General features: G+C 46.7%; 2 protein-coding genes across 2 annotated transcripts in view; both read right to left on the reverse strand.

The window, feature by feature from the left end:
• The window catches only part of LOC309382323 (uncharacterized protein), a gene marked incomplete at its 5' end in the record, with an annotated part of 47,613 nt that extends 40,235 nt beyond the window's left edge, over positions 1–7,378 (reverse strand). Inside the window, 2 exons of the mRNA XM_081971831.1 lie at positions 5,914–6,054; positions 7,312–7,378. Of these exons, the coding sequence (XP_081827957.1) occupies positions 5,914–6,054; positions 7,312–7,378 (208 nt within the window). The remainder of the gene's footprint in view (positions 1–5,913; positions 6,055–7,311) is intronic.
• The window catches only part of NECTIN1 (nectin cell adhesion molecule 1), a gene marked incomplete at its 5' end in the record, with an annotated part of 28,867 nt that continues 8,076 nt past the window's right edge, over positions 384–21,174 (reverse strand). The window contains 2 exons of the mRNA XM_081971830.1: positions 384–9,011; positions 19,054–19,205. Coding sequence (XP_081827956.1) covers positions 8,470–9,011; positions 19,054–19,205 — 694 coding nt within the window. The 3' untranslated portion in view covers positions 384–8,469. The remainder of the gene's footprint in view (positions 9,012–19,053; positions 19,206–21,174) is intronic.

Here is a 21,174-nt window from a genome sequence, read left to right on the forward strand (position 1 = left end):
TGCCCGAGCTGTGAGCCGTTTAGAAGTGACGGGTGAATTTGGGCGTGCATCCCCACCAGAGGTTGGTACTCTGCCTGTTTAAACCGCCCCGCCCACCCGCCCCACCTCAATGCTGTCCCATTTCGGCACTTTTTTTAGCCAAAGCGCATGCTAAGCGAATGGTTATAAGTCAAGGACTACCCACACAGGCCTGGTTTGGTTTATTACAAGCTAACTGGCAACTGAGAAGTGGTTGCAAAACCCATTCCTTTCTCGACTCGTATTCCTTGGTTCGTACGCCATCCATCCCTCCGACGTACAAAGTCTGCCGGCGAGCAACTTCTAAATTCGCTTCCAAATGAAAATGAAAATAAAAACGAGAGAAGGCCGTTAAAACAGCTTCCTTGTTTTAAAATTCTTTTATTTATAAAAAAGTACACTTCTTTCCACTAGTCTTTTCTCTCTTTCTTTTTTTTAAAAATTTGTCATTTTGTACAAGGAAAAGACGATGCTGCCCCCGCACGAGAATTCCCTCCGTTTCCCCCAAAACAAAACGAAACGGAAAAAAAAAAATTTGAACCAAAGAAATTATTACAATGAACGGGGGAACGAAATTAAAAATAAAACCGAGAATGAAAGCAAAGTTCGGTTTATTACTCTATCTATAATATTTGTCGTCTTCTCCACGTATTTTTTTTTATTTTTCATTTTTACAAAAAAAAAAAAAAAAAGCACTTACAACACAGGAAACACATCCCTCCCAACGGACATTTTTATTTCTCCTATGCCACAAGGTTGATTATAGCAGGAATGTGGTGAATGGGAACAAGGAGGATAGAATGATAGAGCCTTGTTTCTCAACCTGGGCTGCTGGAAGATGTGTGGACTTCAATTCCCAGAATTCTCCAGCCAGCCTGGAGAATTCTGGGAGTTGAAGTCCACACGTCTTAAAGGGACCCAGGTTGAGAAATAACGGTATAAAGAGACTCATCTGAGTGAAGAATACATTGGAATGTAGAAAAGAAATCAAAATAACAATGCAGTTTATTTCTCTGTTGGCATTTATTGGTCCTGCCTGAATATCTCATCATAGAAAAGCGCTATATATATATACATTTCCTTGCAAGGGAAGGCCATGCAACTAGTCCTCAACATACAACCATACATCTAGGCCTATCGGGATCAGGATTTCCATTGCTAAGCAAGGCACTTGTTCAATGATGGTTAAATGACCAACATGGTCGTTAAGCGAATCCGGCTTCCCCGATTGACTTGTCAGAAGGTCGCAAATGGGGATCGCGTGTTCCCCTGGGACATTGCAACCGTCGTAAATATGAGTCAGTTGCCGAGCGTCTGAATTTTGATCACGGGACCATGGGGACGCCACAACGGTCGTAAGTGTGAAAAATGGCCCTGAGTCACTCTTTAAAGACTTGTTGTAACTTTGAGTGGTCACTAAACGAATGGCTGATCAGTTGAGGACTACTTGTATGGAGTCTTTGCTTGCATTGTGAGCTTGCATTTTTGATGCATTAATCCGGCATGAGGATCAAACCATAGTCTATTTTCCAGACAGATCCCACTGTCTTTGTCTTCCTGGGCGTAAAACCAACCCCAACATATATTATTTTTCAGTGGCCTTTTGTCTGAGATGATTCAGATCAATTAGTAGTCCAAATCTCTTCTGTCCAGAGAATTTAACTGAAAACCCATATTTAAGCGTCCCTTCCAACAAGGCTCTTGACTGCAAGCCAATCTCAACTTTCATGGTGGGTTTCATTTTCTCCAAGCTAACTTCTCATGTTTTTTTAAAAAAAGATAAACTGCTGGAATAAAACAAAGAAACAATTGTTAAAAAAAAAAAACATCCAGAAAGGCAACTGGTCCCATCATGAAATACAATAACGGAAATCAAACGGCTGGGATGGGTAAAGCCCATATATACATTCTTCCTCCAAACATCTGCCAGATGTAGCCTGCAATACAGAGGTTGAGAGCCATTGGAAACCTCAGCAATGTTGGGTCCCGATTAAAATCCAGAAAGAAATCGGAGGTTGCATTTTAATCCATCCCAAGGTTGGGATTGCACTGTCCACCTTCCTCAACGACAACAAGATCTCTCGGTGTTCAATAAATGTAGATTATCCATCTTTATCCTTAAATAGAACCTCCATATCAAGATGTTGTTTACTCTGAGACCCGAATCATCTCTCACTTATGACAACCCAGAGGGAAGAGGGTGGCTGTCATGCCTGTAAGCCATCTTTTCTTTTTGGGCTTCAGGCCTGCCAAGGTCATCCTTTGTCTTTGCACCTCTGCACCTGACCGGAACTAGATGGGTGGAACTGCCAGCATGGCAGTAGGAGATTGGACCATGGGATGGGCTTGTGGGTGTGGGGAGGGCAAGATCTTGAACTTTCAACTGGGTGGGAAAACCTGGAAGCTTTCAGATTCAGGTTTTCCCAGATGTGCCAACAAGGCTCTCTTAATAAATTGGAATTCTGAGCAATACTTTGCCTTGGACTCTGATTTACTTTTGGATGCTATCTGGGACCCTGACAGTGGCCTTCAGCGAACTAGTGTGTAGTTTGGGATCAGCGTCCATCGATGAAAGCAACGTGCAACCTCTGGTAGGACTATGAAAAAAACAGTTGGCATTTTCTTATATTCTCACCCAGCAGCAATTTTTCATGAAAACAGTACCACCTCTCTTACAGCTATTTGGTCATCTTCTCGATACACATATTTCTTGTCTCGTCTCGGCGGATTTGGCATCTGTTTTTCAAAGCATGCACCGCTTTTACAAATCCAAGAATTTGGGTCATGTACAAGGATTAAGGCTGAAATGATCGTGCATCCCCGACCACAGAAAAATGTGGTCACTTTGTTATCTAAAAATATCTGCCTGGAGGATCCCCAGGACTAGATACGGCTCCCTTAGGCGGACAAGGAAGTCCAAGGTCAAGAAAAGTTAAAAGTTTAAGAGCTCAGCAGGTATCTAGAGAGACTGGCAAGGACGTTTGGGCCATCTTGTTAGCAGGAAGGGAAGGAAGCCCATCAGAATGAGGATAATTCCTATTTTATTTATTCATTCATCACATTTCTACCCTGACCGTCTCACCTAAGTTACCCTTTTGAGAGGCTAAGGAATTCTTCTTGCTGGGGGAAAGAGAACTGACTGCTGGTCCAAACAGAATGGAATTCATCTAGGTCATTCCTCAGAAGGTCCAAACATACTTGTGGTGGCATCTCCCGCTAGACTAGAAGGAGGTGTGAAGAAGTTGGAGTCTTGGAGTCTTTGCAGTGGAGAAAGTGGCACAGGACTGACCTCCCCCAGAATCCCTGAAGTCCTAACTGACCATTTCCAAGGGAAGATGGTCAGTCTGGAGAGAATCAGTGTTCCAATATCTGAGGAGCTGTCATAAAGATGAAAAGGTCAACCTATTCTCTATTCAACCTATAAGCACCGGAAGGCAGGAAAACAAGAAACGGATGGAAACTAATCAAGGAGACAAGCAACCTGGAACTAAGGAGAAAGTCTCTGACAGCGAGGACAATTAATCAGTGGAACGACTTGCCTCCAGAAGTTGTGGGTGCTTCAACACTGGAGGTTTTCAAGAAGAGATTGGATAAAAATTTGTTTGAAATGGCATAGGGTCTCCTGCTTGAGCAGGGGGTTGGACTAGATTAGAAGACATCTAAAGACCCTTCCAGCTGTAGGATCCTAGGATTGTATTCTCCCAAACACTTGAAGGCAAGACAAGAACTAACTGTGGAGGATCATTCAAGAGAGAACCAACCTAGAACTAAGGATAAAGTTCCAGACAGTGAGAACAATTAATCTGTGGAACAACTTGCCTCCAGAAGCTGTGGGTACTCCAACATTGGAGGTTTTTAAGAAGAGACTGGACAGCCATTTGTCTGAAATGTTACAGTGTTTCCTGCTTGAGTAGCGGGTTGGACTAGAAGACCTCCAAGTCCCCTTCCAACTCTGTTATTCCTGTCACATAAGTGGCTAACAATAAAGCTACTGTTTGACACTACTCATGGCTCTGGCTGCTGCACTCTATAGTTTTTCCAGGGAGGATTGTAAAGGCAGATTTACAACTGAAAGAGAATTGCTTTCTCAATGGGGCTACTTTAGAGCCCATCCACCTTTGCCATCTTCCAAAACCTTGGACTATAACTCCCGGGTGCCCAAAATAACTAGCCATCTGAGGCTCTAGGAACTGTTAACCTGCAGTTGCTTTTCCAATCAACTTATCCTTCAAGCTTCGAAAACACGAGTCCTATCCCACTGATCAGAAGTCTCCAAAAAATAGACCCTAAATACGTTACCGTACCAAATCTTCAAGGGGAGAGGATTAGCTGCGCTCAGGGGAAGCGAAATGAATCTCTTCCCCAGCGGAATCCGAGGAAATGAGAAAGACCAGATGCTGGCAACATGTGGCGATTTAAGAGGTCTGGACATGAATGTAGAAGCTCTTCCGGAGCAAGTAGGAATTTTGCGTTTTCACTCAATTAGCAGAGGATTCGGCTGGGCTACTACCAATAGCTGTGATGGCGAATCTATGGCACGCGGCATTGCCAGATGGTCTTCGGGTTTCTGGCGTGCGCATGTGTGCCGTCCAGCTGATCTTTGCGTGTGCTGGACCCCAGAAACCCAAAGATTAGCTGGAAGGTGTGCATGAGTTTCCGGGGCTCCGGCACATGCAAAGGCCAGCTGGCCAGCTTACATGCGCACATTGGAAACCCAAAAGCCAGCTGGCCGGTGCGTGCATGCACATTGCCCAGCTGGTCTTTAGGTTTCCAGAGCTGGAGTGTGTTCTGGTTTGGGCGCTCGGTGCCAAACAGTTTCGCCATCCCTGACCTATAGTTTTGGTATAGCGTGCACCACAAATAGGAGTCACGGAAATGAGGATTGAATTTAGAATAGCCAGGGTACGTTTTGATCACATTGGATCCTGAGCAGATCAAAAATTTGATCCAGGTTCCTCCATTATTATTATTATTTGTTAATTGCAGGCATTTTAACTTCATGCTACCTTGTTTCCCTGAAAATAAGACCTCCCTGGATAATAAGCCCAATCGGGCTTTTGAGCGCATCCACTAAAATAAGCCCTCCCCTGAAAATAAGCCCTCCCGGAAAATCTTGCAACACAGCAGCAGCCATGAGGTGACCACGCTCGCTGGCTCCTGCACCTCAAAAATAAGAAGGCCTCCCCAAAAATAAGGCCAAGCGCTTTTTTCAGGGGTGAAAAGAAAATAAGGCCCTGTCTTATTTTTGGAGAAACACGGTAGTGACTCAAACAGTCCTGGGTCAGGAGCCAATCATGTTCCTGTACTTAAGATGTGAGAACAGACGGTTGACAAGGGACGACTGAAGGGCTGAAAAGAAAGAAGGAGGATTAAACAGAGAAGGAGCTTGCTTAGGCTGCAGAAATGCCAGCGCATCTGGCTAAGATCATCACCATGCATTTTATTTTAAGACTTAAGTAAGTCTTACTTTGGGAAGTTGGCATCATCCAGATGGGAGAACGGGGGGCTTCTACGAAGACTGTGCTGTGCTATATTTTGCGGACAGGTAATACAAGTCTATCTCTGTGTGTATCTGTGTGCAGGTACACTGACTTGCTTGACACCAAGGGCTGCTAATGTTGCCGAGTCTACAAATTAAAAAAAACAGCACAAAAGTGAATATTTGTAGCTCGGGATTGAACTGTGAGGTCCTTGGTGCTCTCTGAGCTTGATTGTTTTCTTGCAGGCGTTTCATGACCCAAATAGGTAACGTCATCAGTGCTATAAGGGGGAGGGGGTGTTGCTCTCCTTACTGCCTTCTAGCACTGATGATAATGCTTAGTTGGGTAATGAAACGTCTGCAAGAAAACAACCAAGTTCCAAGAGCACAAAAGGACCCCACAAATGCGACTGTACTGGTATTTAATGTTGGCTTGGTGGAACTTCTGGATTTGGGCGCAATGGTGCGCTCCTTCACGCTCTCTCGAGCTGTTCGTGCAACTGCGAAGCACAATGGGTCTCCCTGCTCGCTCTCGTCTTTTACAATGGCAGCTACTCCTACACGCAAGCAGAAGCATCAGGACAGATGATGTTTTGTTAAGAGTTGTACATGGCTGGCATATTGAAAGAAACCAAAACAAAACACTGCCAACATAAAATTAGACACCGTAATTATTTCTTTTTTTAAAAAAGAAAAACTCCATCGGCATTAAATGTTTTAACATTTCAAAACATTAAGAAAGCCTTGTACAGAGGATGCACTAATTGAAAGGAAATTTAAGGAACTGTTTCTCCTGTAATCTGTTGGCTGAGCAACTCCAAAGTTTTATTTAAAGGAAGTGAAGACAGCCTATGTATTATTTCTCTCTCCCCCCATTGAGGAAGGGCGGGGCATTGTTGATAACCGATGCTAATCCCAACAGCTGTTTCATTTGGTAAAAGCAAAGCTTTGTTTCCATTTATTTCCCCCTTATGGGATTTATTTGAATGCTTTCAAAGAAAGTTTTAAAAATCATGCCCCTCGCCAATTTTTCTACAACTGGGGTAGCAGGTAGGCATTCTGCACTGGGCCTCTCGCCCACTTATTTTTTGGGGGTCCTAGAATGAAAGATAAAGGAGGAGCAGCTGCAATTGTTTCTAATGGTCCAACTAGCTAAAAAAGCTCAGGTTTTACTCCAACAGAACATTCTCTCCCCCCCCCCCCCCCAAGTTTAGTTGTGATGGAACTAAGTCACTTCAGGTTTGGTTCCTCTCCCCCCAAAAAACCATACAGGCCATCTCAAACCAGTTCCAACCAGTGGTGGGATTCTAAGTCGTTTCCTGCCGGTTGTATGAGAATGTGCTTTGCGCGCACAGCACTCAGTTTCAGCGCTGGTGAGCTGAGCTGGGTTTTTTTGTATCTCAGCTGAGGTGCGGAAGTCCACTCTGCCGCGCGAATCAGCTGAGCTAAAAAAACAAGGGAATACAGGGCAAGAAACAAGGGGGGGCAGGTGGGTGGGGCCAACCAGAGGTGTTATTTGCCAGTTCTCCGAACTACTCAAAAGTTCCGCTACCGGTTCGCCCAAACCAGTCCGAACCGGCTGAATACCAACTCTGGTTCCAACAGAGCGGTTAGGATTTCAGCCTCAAATGAAAACTCTTTGTTTTTCTAGCTTCACCCCCTCTCTCTCTCTTTGCTTGCCCCTTGAGACTATTTAATTGGAAGAGCGAGTGGCTGGATTTGGAGCACATGAAGCTGATGTTAAGCTTCACCAGGCTTCCAACATTAAACCCCGAGACTTGATGAAGCAACTTCTTGATAGCCTGTTCACTGACTGAGAGTTCCCGGAATGAGAAACGGGTAGGAATGGACTTGGGCAAGTGACTCTAAGAAGGTCCTCATCGACAAAGAGGTTGAGTCCAGGAGCAAATGAGGAGAAGGAAAGAAAAGAAGAAGAAGAAGAAAAGATAATATGTCATGCAAACCTTGACAGACCCAGAACCTCTCTCTTAAAATCATAATTAAGAACGAAACAGCAACAACAACAACAAAAAGAGAGACCCACACTTATTACATACTCCTGGGTATCATGCACTCTTGTTTTGTTTCTTTCTTCCCCCCAGAGGTTCTTCTGAAGATGAAGTCGAGTCTGGTTTGGTTTTGGTTTTTCTGTGGCCACGGATCAAGGCAGGTGATCGTTCTCTTCCCACCACAAGTGCATCGTGGGAAATGGCCACAGCGAAGATGCTGAAAGAAAGGTATACAGGCCCCGGGGATCCAGGATAATCGGAAAGGAGCAAAGCCCTCAGCCCCCCCCGATTCTGTGCTTTTGTGCTTTCGGTGTCTGTAAACCCCCAAGCCCCACCTTGCCTTCCAAGGTCCATGGGGTGGGGTGGGTGGGGGTGCCCCTGGTCCCCTCCCCTCCCAAAAGTTAAGACCATAAACAAATTCCAGTGTTTTTGAGTTGGGAGGGTGAGAGGAGCCCACAAGGAGGAGACCAAGACCACTTTTAAGATGCAAACAGGAGGAGTACGTGGGGCGGGAATCGGTATACTATACAAAGACAGGCAATAATAATTAAAAGTATTAACATCAAAGCCACCACTGATCAGTACAAACGACACGGTAAGGGACCAATCTCTGTCGGAGAAAATTAAGCAGGGGAAAAGAAACAAGGGTCTCCTCTCCCCCAGGAAAAATAAATTCATTAAGCCAAGCAACATCCCTCCCGCCCCACCCCAACTCCCCGGCTTTGCCTGCTCCGAGGTGCCCCCAAAGTAGTGGAAGTTCTCGTTGGCTTCCCAAGTGTCCCTGTACTGCGTCCCACTCCCCAGCGGATGGAGGTCTCTGGGTGTGCGTGTGTTGGGTGGGCAGGGGACCTCTGGGCGTGTGACGAGGCACACGGGCTCTGCGGAGCAGCCACCAGCCCCAGGACACGGAGGCAGGACGTGGCCGGTGAAGAGAGGGCAAGAGAGGGGAGGAGGTGGACCACGCTACACATACCACTCTTTTTTGGAAATAAAAGACCCGTCATTCTGAGAGACCATGTTATCGGCTATGTCCAGTTGCTCGGGGTCATACTGGAATCCAAGTGTCCGTTCATTGTAGGCTTCAGAGCGGGCTTCGCCCTCGTCCACCGTGAAGTAAGGCCGCTTGGAGTCCTCCTCGTACTTGTTGGGACAGGACCGGTGCTTCCGTTCGGCCCCGGCGCCATCGTCGTCTTCGTCCTCGTAGCTGTTGCTGCCCAGAGGGCCGGGCTTCTTCTCGTCGTCCGAATCCTCAGGATACTGAAGGTTCTGGGCCATGGGTGGGTGATGCTGAGGGACGCCCGCCTTGCTGTACCCGTTGCCGTAGACGTGCTTCTTGGTGCTGTAGTCGCCCTTGAAAGTGTGTCGCCGGTGACGGAGCACCATAAGGACGACCACGGCCACCACTACGACCAACGAGGCTCCGCCCACCACGCCCCCAATCACAGCAGTGGGGACGGTCGGATGTGCCACGGATGTGCCCGGTGGAGACGGGGTGTAGGGGAATTCTGGGTAGGAAAAGACAGATGGAAGGGGGAACAAGCATCAGTCTGTGAGGAATGGCAAACACATGCTTTCAGACTTAAAAATAATAATAATAATTTCAAAAAATCGGGGGAGATGAGGAGAAGGAAAACGGGAGGGAAAGCCAGGGAAGGGGGCAGGAAGTGCCTACCTATGGAAGCCCTGACTTGGGCTCTTCATACTCAGCTTTGTGGTCACAAAAATGCTTGGCTCCCCACACAGCCCTTCATAGAAATGCGGATAAGTCTCAAGCAAAGCACTCCATCAGCACTACATATAATCACCTTAGATCAAATCATATTTCTTCCCCGTTTCAGCCAGCACACCACACTGGGGTCCCCAAGAATGTGCACCCCATTGAGAAACTCATGGTGTGTCAGATCTGAAAGCCATCTTTTCTTTTTAGGTTTCAGGCCTGCCGCACTTTCTACGGTCTACTTTCTACTGTGGGAAAATGGAAGTGGGGATTATGTGGAGATGGGTGATGTGTAGCCATAACAACATTCTTCTTAGAAAGCCAAGGTCATCTTTGTCTCTGCACCTGGCTGGAATTGGATGAGTGGAATCTGTCCTTGTGGCAGTGGAAGATTGGGCCATGGGATGAACTTATGGGTGTTTGGGGCAGGATGTTGAACTCTCAACTGGGTGGGAAAGCTGGGAAGCTTTCAGATTCGGGTTTTCCCAGTCTTCTAATGGGTCCAAACTGCTTAGAAAGTTAACAACTGGTTCTCCTGAATAGATGTGAACTGGCTGAATCCCACCACTGCTGGTCACCATGTCTGATGTGAGGTCCACCCTCTCTCAAACAACTAAATCTTCTCAACTTTTATCACATAAATTGCACACTGAGAAATCACTGGCTTCTCTCCCCCCCCCCAAAAAAGTGAGCCACTTCGTGCAAAGGGAATGGGTACGTTGAGCGCTGCTACAAAGTGTTAACCCTCTCTGTGAATTATTCCAAGCAGAATATAGAAGTGAGAAAAGATGGCGTAGAAGGCGTGCATGCAAGGACACCAGCTCTGTTCCGACTCACATGCATTAAAGAAAACATTTGCACGAGGAAAAGAGTAAATGGCAACCGTTGTGTTGGGGAAGGGTGCCGCCAACGCATCAGGGTCATACGCTACTAAGTTGGATCCCATTTGATGTACAATTCAAACAAAATCAAAAGTAGATACTAAACACACATCCTTTAACAAACGCTGATTTAGTGGACTTTGGATTTAGCGGACTTTGGCTTTAGTGGATTTTGGATTTAGCGGACTTTGGATTTAGTGGATTTTGGATTTAATGGACTTTGGCTTTAGTGGACTTTGGATTTAGCAGACATTCTTTTGCTTCTGATTCTGTATGCTGCATTACAGATCTGTCCTTTAAATCAAGGATTTCTTATGGATTTAACAGACACTCTTCTCCCATCAAGGTTTATTACATGAACAGTCAACATGATTACCCTCCAGTTCTAGATTTGGTGATTTCCTCCTCTTAACCGTAGGCTAGAAATTACTTGCCCTTGTTGACATTCTGGATAAGACTAAATGTAGACCCAAAGACGCTGACAATCATTTTTGTCTGATACACACCATGCTCTCCAATCTCCAATGTGAATCTGGACTTGTCCTTCGAGTGTCAAAACGGGAGTACGTGTGAGTGGGGGAGTGCCGGAAACTGAAAGAGCAGCTTCCTGGCGCACTCATGCAGGAGTGCCAGAAACTGGAAGAGCTGAGCTTCCAGTTTCTGGCGTGCGGGCCTGTCACCTGGTCTTCTTCCATTTTCTGGAGTGCATATGAGCACCAAGACAAGCTCGTATGTGTGCCAGAATGCACGAAGACCAGCTGGCCAGCGCGCATGTGTGCAGCAGAACCCGGAAAAGCAATGCCCGGAGAGATGGCTCTGCGTTCCACTTCTAGCACACGTGCCATAGGTTCACATGGTTCTAGGCCAAAGGCCCTCTTCCCTCCCAACCTTTGATGTTTCACTCTGACACAGAGGACACGACAATGATTCTGCACAAACAAGGATGGTGTCAGGCCTGTAGCCATCATTTCCTTTGGCTCTTTGGCCTGCCACACTTTCTATTCTTCTACTATGCATTATCTATTGTGGGAAAGTGGGAGGGGGGATTGTAAGGAGTTACATGCTATGTAGCCACAACAACATTCTTCTTAGAAAGCCAAGGTCATCTTTGTCTCTGCACCTGGCTGGAACTGGAGGGGTGGAACGGCCAGCAAGGCAGTGAAAGATTGGACCCTGTGATGAACTTGTGGGTGTGGGGAGGGCAGGATCTTGAACTTTCAACTGGGTGGGGGAAACAGGGAAGCTTTCAGATTCGGGTTTTCCCAGATGTGCCAACATGGCTCTCTTCATCAATTGGAACTTTGAGCAATACTTTGCCTTGGACTCTAATTCACTTTTGGATGCTATTTGGAACCCTGACAGATGGATTTTTCCATAAGGAACATGCTATGAAAAAAGGGAAAGTGATTTTCCCGTTAGCCCCCCCCTCTCCCATTTGCACTCCCAGTTAAGGGTGATGCGTAGGAGGTAACACCTTGATAAGGCAAACGCATTTCAGCCCAACCCTGAGGTGAGGAAAGACATGTGTGAAGTGTGGTAGACTCAGGTTTTTCCACCTTAGTACATCCTGGGAAGGGGGGGGAACAAAATCCCCTGGTCCCAATTCTCCTCCTCATTCACCCTTCCCCTTATTCTCAATTCAGTAGCAAAAGAGATTCTTTTCACACAACCCTGGTGAGACTTGGTTGCCATGACGTTTGAAGACATCTTTCTCCCCCATGGGGCTGCCTGGGAGAATTCAAACATTCACATCAATTTTCTCTCTTAGAAAGACTATTCCTTCCACCAGGCCATCCCTTCCATGGTTTGACCAGCCTTGGGCTTCCAAAGCCTTGTTGTTATTAGTTGTGAAGTTGTGTCCGACCCATCATGACCCCATGGACAATGTTCCTCCAGGCCTTCCTGTCCTCTACCATCCCCTGGAGCCCATTTAAGCTCACACCTGCTGCTTCGGTCAGCCACTTCATTCGCTGTCGTCCCCTTCTTCTTTGGCCTTCCAAAGCTTACTAGAACCCAATTCTGGACACTGGCAGGAATGCTACTCTCAACATGGATGATGGAGAATATGGGCAACTGGACTTTACAGATGCCAGAAAAGTCCAGGACTAATAGATGCTAAGAATATCTTCTGATTCATTTAGAACAGGGGTCTCCAACCTTGGTAACTTTAATAACCTGAGTAACCTCAGCTGAGAAATTCTGGGAGTTGAGGTCCACAAGTCGTAAACTTGCCAAGGTTGGAGACCCCTGATTTAGAAGAGAAAAAAGAGGGGAAGAAAGGCGAGAGGGCTTTCCAGGGAAAGAAATCCAGGAGAGCAGTTGATGGGTGGGACCATCAAAGGGACCTTCTCAACACAGCCGCTTGGTGGTGGTAAAGACCAAGGATTTCAGTTGAGTGGTTACCCTTCCTAATACAAGGGAAGTGAGGAGATCCTTGGTGCTCTCTGAACTTGGCGTTTTTCTTGAAGATGTTTCTTGGAGACAATGCTACACACGGATGAGGTTCCATAGCTTGGGTCATGAAACGTCTGCAAGAAAACTCAAGCTCAGAGACCACCAAGGACCCCTCATTTCAACCCTGAGCTACAAATGTTCTCCTTTATCGGTGCAATGCAAGTTTCAGCCTAAGGTTGCTTCTCTTGACCAGGATCCTCTTAAAAAGTAGCAGATAATACCGGTAGTCCTTGATTTGGGGACAAATCCACTTAACTGCCTCACTCAGCAACAGAAATTCGTGGCTCAATTGTGGTCGTAAATCGAGGACGACCTGGAGCAGGGATTCCTGCCTTCCTTCTTGTAGACCTGTTCTCAAAAAGACATTTTGGCTTAAGTTTTGCTTTTTCCTTCTAACCCAAAGTAAGTCTCCCCATCCTGGTGTCCCCCTGATATTCTGAACCCCACCTCCTCAAATTTACCTAGCTAGGACGTAGGCCTTCAAGCTAGATAAGCCATCTTTTAGTCATACATTAGGCTCAAGAAGCGTGGTTGGTTGGATCTCAGCCAGTGGCGAGTTCCTACCGGATCGGCCCAGTTCGGATGAACCGGTAGTGGTTTGGCAGCCTGGGTCGCTGGAACCGGCAATGGCCCAGGCCCGCCACGCCCCCGAACCAGTTCTCCGGGTAGTGCCGTAGGCACTGCCATCTTGTTTTTTGCTTCTGCGCATGCGAACCGGCAGTAGTGACCGTCGGAACCCACCCTTGGTCTCAGCTCTTACTTTTGCCAGGTGAGTTTTCACACTGGTAAGATGGCTATTAGATGGTTGGCCAAAACTTTTGCAGGTGTGAGTTGCCCTCTTCTGCCCTAGAAGAGGCTACCTACTTCTCCTCCCCTGCATGGGAAGACAGCCGGCCAGAGAGATTACAGCTGTTTGAATTATGTATCTCCAGATTCTTATTTGAAAGTATAAATTCCTTGCTGGGATTCTTGTCTTGTTGTTTCGACCTCCTTGCCTAATACATATTCAATCTGAGAAAGGAGAGACATCCTCCTTTGGTTGTTTGTTTCCCGAAGACAACAGGCACCTGGTAGATTTGGAAGGGCACCTTCTTGACGCGATGGAGGACTGCAAATGTGGCGTTCTTTCAGTGGTCCTCTCCAACGCGGGTACGTTGGATGGCGACGGATGCGGTGGTCTTCAAAAAAATAACCTCGTCAAGATGTTGGTGGGCCAGAGATGTCCATTCAGCACCCTCTCCTTCCCCCAAGTCAGATCTCCTTATCGTGGTGAATCTGCTAGTACAGGGGTCGGCAACCTTAAACCCTCAAAGAGCCATTTGGACCCGTTTCCCACAGAAAACACGGGCAGCCACAAAACTCTTCCCGTGCCTGACTCTTTCCTGAGCGACCACAAAATTTGTATATGTAGTTGAATTAAACATTCTGTTTTTTTCTGAAATGTTTCTTTTCTTGGATTTAACCATGGTTGGCCTACCGGGGGTTGAAAAGCTCAATAATTCATGTGCCAGCTGGTGCCACACATTGACGGTTGTGACACATATTTTGAGCAACAGGGAGCCACAGCAGAGGGATGAAAGAGCCACATGAGGCTCCAGAGTCATGGGTTGCTGATCCCTGTGCTAGGAGAACCAGTAGGCTGATGCTGGGGATCTTACCGCCCAAGTTTGCCCTGGAATGCTAGCGTTCCTGGCGCCTGGATGAAATTGGAAGGGGAAATGGAAGCACAGCAGAGGGAAGGAGGGAGGTGGGATGGACTTAAGAGAGAACCACCTTCTAGAAAGCCTTCCCATATAGAAAGCTCTCCAATCCTACTGCCGTTAAAAAGAGCTACTGTGGGTCTTTCCTTCCTCTTCTTTGCCCCAACAGCTGTTGCATTCAAGCCAAGCATCCTGTCCCCGTGCCAACAGCTCGGTCTCCTGGGGCAGCAGCTGGACCAGAAGAAAATCGAAGGATGGTTCTGGGTTTTCATCTGGTGAAGAGCCAAGCTTGCAAGCATTCCTTTTATCCCATCAGACAAGGACAATGGGAGATGTATTTCATAAGGAGTCCATGTGCTTTTGGGGGCTCCTATCCCCTCTTAGAGAAGGAAGCCTTCTGAGATCCATTCAGAGTTAAATTCAATAGGTTTCCCCTGGACAATTGGAGAAGGTCCAGTCCAGTCCAGTCTGAGCATGTCTTCTCACGCAGCTGGGCATGAAAAGGCCATGTTCAAGTTATCTGTTGACTCCAGAGTCTCCGACTGACAACGTGAGGAAAGGTTCGATCAAGTTTCTACATCTCAGGGAAGTCAAATTCCTTCTCTGCAATCTGGCACTGCTTCTTGCGTCAGAATTCCATGCACAAGTCCTACGTTGATGGAAATGCTTCCATGAGTCCCCCCTCGTGCTGTTTTTCTTAACCTTGGCAACCTCAAAATGTGTGAACGTTAATTCCCAGAATTCCCCAGCTAGCATGTATGTCAGTGGCTAACCCCCAAAACCATTCATGGATGGGCCTAAGAAGATATTTTATTGTTGATCACCTGTCTTACAAGAATCTCACCAGAAGGACTGCCTTCCCTTGGGAAATGGCATATATAGACCTAAGGTTTAGATCTCTGTCATTTCTTCTACCGAACAGATTCTAAGATGGAATATATTTTAATCCCCCTCTTCCAGTGGTGAAATTCATTTTTTTTACTATTGGTTTTGTGGGTGTGGCTTGGTGAGCATGGCAGGGGAAGGATACTGCAAAATCCCTATTCCCTCCCATTCCAGGGGAAGGATACTGCAAAATCCCCATTCCCTCCCCACTCCAGGGGAAGAATACTGCAAAATCCCCATTCCCTCACCACTCCAGGAGAAGGATACTGCAAAATCCCCATTCCCTCCCCACTCCAGGGGAAGGATACTGCAAAATCCCCATTCCCTCCCCACTCCAGGGGAAGGATACTGCAAAATCTCCATTCCCTCCCCACTCCAGGGGAAGGATACTGCAAAATCTCCATTCCCTCCCCACTCCAAGGAAAGGATACTGCAAAATCTCCATTCCCTCTCCACTTTAGGGGAATGATACTGCAAAATCCCTATTCCCTCCTCACTCCAGGGGGATGATACTGCAAATCTCCATTCTCACCCCACTCCAGGGGAAGGATACTGCAAAATCCCTATTCCCTCCCACTCCAGGGGAAGGATCCTGCAAAATATCCATTCCCTCCCCAATCCAGGGGAAGGATACTGCAAAATCTCCATTCCCTCCCCAATCTGGGGCCAGCCAGAGGTGGTATTTGCTGGTTCTCCAGAACCTGTCAGAACCTGCTGGATTTCAGCCCTGCTTAGACGTCAACAATATCCCTCCATTTTTAAAATCAATAACACAAGATAGTCTTACATGAAGCAAATGGATGAAACCATGTAAATTGTAGCCTAACTAATGTGTTCTACTTCAATTCTAAAGCTTGCAAATTCCCAGTTCATTTACTTTCTTTGCTCATTTCTCCTCTTTTCTTGTTTGTCTGTTTCCTGTTTTTTTTCCTTCCTAACAAATCTTTTCAAAAACACAGCAATCCCCCTAAAGATCCCTCTTGTGCTTTGCAGACTGCCAAGCCTAGATCTTTCTACGTCACTTTGCACATTCTCGGGCAAACTCACGAATAACATCCTAAGACTACCACTTATTGTTTTGAAACAGATTCTCTGGTTTGCTTACAAGATAAATATTAATCTTTAAATTGATGCTGTAGAGCTCAAGGGCTGCTGTCAAGGGAGCTTTTTTAAAAAAATAAAAGATTGGAAACCGTTTGTCTGGAATGGCATTGGGTTTCCTGCTTGAGCAGGGGGTTGGACTAGAAGACCTCCAAGATCCCTTCCAGGTCTTCTATTACTCTACATTCTTAATCTCCTCTGGCTTAAAAATGGAGTTTGAATCCTAGTTTGTGGAGCAAATGAACCTCAGCAAATTGAGACGCATATCCCAAAAATCCTGGCCTGGATTTGGGGCTGGGAAGAAGCTTAGACACTCTAATGGGGAGGGGGGGGGAGATAACAGGGTGGGCTTAGTCAGGGCTGCAGGGTGGACCCCTTGAAAGTCTATCCAGCAGTTTTGCAGCTGCTGCTGCTGTTTCAAGGGCTGACAATTCTGGAGACTGGAACCATCTGGCTCTTAATCTTACCCACTTGCCTGTCAATCAAGAGCTTTCTGGCGGGGTAGAGGCACCCGTCCTGTCTCCAGTTCTGCAAACTGGGGAGACCGGCCGACGAGGCTTCCAGAGGCTACGCCCCAAACCAACATCCATTCGGGCCGCCGAGCTTTGCTTTTAAACAACATCTGCATGGGCTGCCTAAACCCTAGATCAGGGGTGTCCAAAGTTGGCAACTTTAAGACTTGCGGACTTCAACTCCTAGAATTCCCCAGCCAGCTCTGCTTCCCCAGCAGAGCTGGCTGGGGAATTCTAGGAGTTGAAGTCCGCAAGTCTTAAAGTTGCCAACTTTGGACACCCCTGCCCTAGATGAAGGACGTTGGGCTTAAATTTCCCGCTTTCCTTCCAATGGTCATCCCCCTTCCCCCATCAATTCTGGAAAAGAGCATCTCTTGTGGGGTGCCCCAGCCTCCCTCCTTCCCTCCCTCTTATCCCCAGCTGTTGCTGCTGGATCAAGGTACTGACAGCACTGGAACTAAAAAGAATCTTGCTCCCCCCCCCCCCGGTTTAATTAGTCACCGAGAAGTTTGCCTCCTGCTTAAGACTGCCAAGTGATAGAAGACACCTTGGCTGGGAGATGGCTTGCTTATTTGATCCAAAAATCAAAGAATGGGAGAGGAGGAGGAGGGTGAGTAAGGAAGGAGATTACCCCTGAAACCCCAGACTGAGAGACGATGAAGAAAATCTAAGTTAACTTGGCCAAATCTGGCTTAAGGACATCTGTCATTGTCTAATTTGCTTCTTCCTTCTGGTCTGGATGACCACCATTGGAGTATCTCCATCCAAGTGGTCAAGCCAAAGCTGGAAGCATCATTTAACCCGGTTAAAAATTGGCATTCCTTTGTTGAGAAAATGAACACAGTTCTAAGTTAGGATTAGGTTAGGTTGTGACAACGAGAGCCGTCACAAGTCCAACCTTGATCGTATTACTTTGTTTGTAAAGCGAACCATTGGGTCCAAATTGAGCAGGGTGTGTGTGTGTTAACCGTGAAGCTGGCCTGACTGAAGACCTTTTGGAACTTCATTCTGACACACCGGAGAAGAGGGATAGGGAGGGGGGAATAGAAATAGTTGGGGTGTTGTAGCCAAAACAAAATACTCTCTCGTGGGAACCAAGGACATTCCTGCAGGTACTCGGAAGGAAGGGACTGGAGCCACCATTACATCTAAAGAAGCACTATTTTAGATGGTTCAATATTATATCAGTTCCTCTTACCATCAACCCACAGCAACTATCATTAGCTCTTCTGCTTTCCATACACCATGTTGTAGCCTATTTTACCTCCAATCCATTTCCTCTCCCTCTCTCCCTACTTCCTTTCTCCTTTCTTCCATCCCTCTCTTTTCTACTTCCCCTTCCTCTCTCCCTCTCCTCTCTCCTCTTCCCACTCCTTCTCTCTCTCTCCTACTCTTTTCTTCCCTTCCACTTCCCTCTCGCCTACCTCCTCTCTCCCTCTTTTCCTCTCTCTTTCTACTTGGGAGAATCCCAGTTGAAGGACTCCAAATGGCATTTCCACCTGTCATCTCTTGATACCTTCTGATTATAGGACTATCCTGCCCACCAATTCTGCTAACATCTCATCTCGTCTCTGAGTCAACCCTTCCTTCTGGGGCTTAGTCTGCCCATAAGTCTTTAACAACCCTGGAAGGAAACTGTATGTGTACACACACACACACACACACACCCCTCTACATGCTTGGAATTAAGAATAACATCTGAAAAACCAACAGGATCTCAACTACATCATTTCTGACCGGTGATTTTATTCCTAAAGCTTTCGAAAAAACAAACGTCCCTTTTGGAAACATACCAAAACTACAAAACATCTTCCTTTGTTTCATCCTCTTTCAGACACGACCTCGTAGCACGTCTTTTGACATCCCACCCTCTCGTTTTTTTCCCTCCCCCCACTCTTTCCTTCTGATTCTCGCGGCTTTTCCTCCGCCTGGCTTCGAACCAGATTCGGAAAAGGTGCACCAAAGGAAAAGTGAGAGATATTGCCAGCCGAAGGAGAAAATCAGGAGGAGCGACAGGAATCCCAGTAAAACCAGCACTCCGAATGAAAGAAAAAAACAAAAAAAAAACACCACACCCTTTTAAAGGAATGGAAACAGTCAGACAACCCCACCGTATTCCATAGGTTTCCCCATCACCCCCTCCAGAGGAGCAGAGAAGATGCAAGAAGTCAAAGCAAGCTTGTAAAAACACAGAGGTGGACAAAGTCTTAAAACTAGGTTTACTTTCAGCAACCTGTATCTCCTCCCCCACCCCCACATAAAATAAAGTATAGGCCACTTTGGTTTTCAATACCTACCTGTGACATTCACTTCCACCTGCCCAGATCGGGTGCCGATGGTGTTGGTGGCTTCACAGATATATGTTGCCGATAGGCTGTACGTGACCGGTCCTTTAAAGAACAGTGTGCTGTTTTGAATTTCGGCGTTGTCCGGCAATGAGTCATTCAGCCTGTGGAAAAGAAGAACACAGAGCCCTTGGTCCTTTAGCAGAAAGCTTTCGCCATCCTCTTTTAATGACCCCAATAATCCCTCGCGGGGTGCAGGAGTCTGGGCAACTGAACGGAGCTGTGTGCTTACTGGAGGTTGGGGAGGAAGATGGGCCAGTCCTGGAGTCTGGGGAAGGCTCTGATGAGGGCTCTGTGTCGGAGGCAGAGCAGGGGCCAGAGCCGTATGTCAGTTATCAGCTGCCTTCGGAGTCAGACATCAGTAAGGCAGAAGAACAGCTGGAGCCTGTTCCCAGTGTGCGCATGCGCAGAGTTGCCAGATGAAGGGAACAGCTAAAGAACAGGGGTCAACTTGGGAGGAAGGCCACAGGTGGACGATGAATGGCCCCTCCCAGAGGAAATAAAAGAGGAGCGGAAGGGGAGTGGAGTTTGCAGGAGAACATTAGTTCGCTTCATTGGTTTGTGACTCTCCGAGACTCCTTGCCAAGTTTTGCAGATATCAGCCTGGCAGCTCTCCAAGCCAGAGAAGGTCTGTGACTGTAAATCCTCCCTTGAAAGACTTTGCTGGAGGTGAATGAGAGGAATTCACAGTAACTTAATAAAAAGGGGGGGGGGGAGTTGTCGGGACAAAAAGTTTGCTTCATGCTCTTGGGAAGCCTGAGTTAGAAGAGTTTTCAATTCAATTGCACAGAATGTGAAGAAGGTGTGTTCAGTTTTATTTTTATAGTTATAATGAACACAGAAGACGGCATTTAATTTCGTTGTACAAGGTGCAATGACAATAAAGCAAACTAACTAACTAATGCTATCTGTTCTATGGGAACGGTGCTTTCCCCTCAAATGCTACAGGACCTGCAGCCTTGTAATGGGATAGAAATTGAGAGAAGCTCAGCAAAAATAATAATAATAATTAAATAAATAAATAATAAATCAATTCCGAAGTGTTTTGAAAAAAAAAAAATCACAGCGCAAACACAAACAACTCTGCGTACAGAGGAAAATTATGCAGTTTGCTCATTTTTAATCAATCCAAGGGAAAGCAATTAAGTTCAGCAAAAGCAATCGACAGGCACACCAACCCAGGGGTGACTGCCCCCATTTGCATTCAGACGAAGCTCCACTTAGGAGCAGTGGGTGGTGGGGAAAACCCCTCCCTCCCCTTGGGAGCGATTAATGATCAGAAAATATCACACACACACACCAAAAACCAGGGTCCTCTAAAGCAGCTTCACCATCTACTCTATTCCCATAAAACACCTCACCGCCATCATTAACCAGAAGCTATTTGGCCCAAGGAGATAGAAACAATCAAAATCCTGATTCTGTCCATGTTAACATCGCCCCAAACAAGTATCTACGCTGGCAAGGACTTGGAAGAGAAACAATCAATATTTTATAATTTAAGGCAAGCTATAGCATTCCCAGCCAGAAAACTAATGCGTTGTTTTGAAAAAGAAAGAGTATGAGAGTTGAGGTCTTAAAAAGGTAAAAGGTAAAGGTTCCCCTCGCACATCTGCGCTAGTCGTTCCTGACTCTAGGGGGCGGTGCTCATCTCCGTTTCAAAGCCGAAGAGCCAGCGCTGTCCAAAGACGTCTCCGTGGTCATGTGGCCGGCATGACTCAACACCGAAGGCGCACAGAACGCTGTTACCTTCCCACCAAAGGGGGTTTCTATATTTCTACCTTTTTTTTAACGTGCTTTCGAATTGCTAGGTTGGCAGAAGCTGAGACAAGTCACGGGGGCTCACTCCGTTACGCGGCGCTAGGGATTCGAACCGCCGACCTTTCTGATCAACAAGCTCAGCGTCTTAGCCACTGAGCCACCGTGTCCCTATGACTAGAATTAGAATACATAAAAGGGTTACATAAAGACTTGCACAACAACAGCAGCACAAATGGGGAAGCTAAGCTGGGGCCTTGCTTAGAAACGCTACCTTGCTGTCTTCAGAGTACAGTTTACGTAAAATAATGGAGG

This window comes from Natrix helvetica, assembly GCF_964273705.1.
Source record: "Natrix helvetica genome assembly, contig: HAP1_SCAFFOLD_191, whole genome shotgun sequence".
NCBI lineage: Eukaryota > Metazoa > Chordata > Lepidosauria > Squamata > Natricidae > Natrix > Natrix helvetica.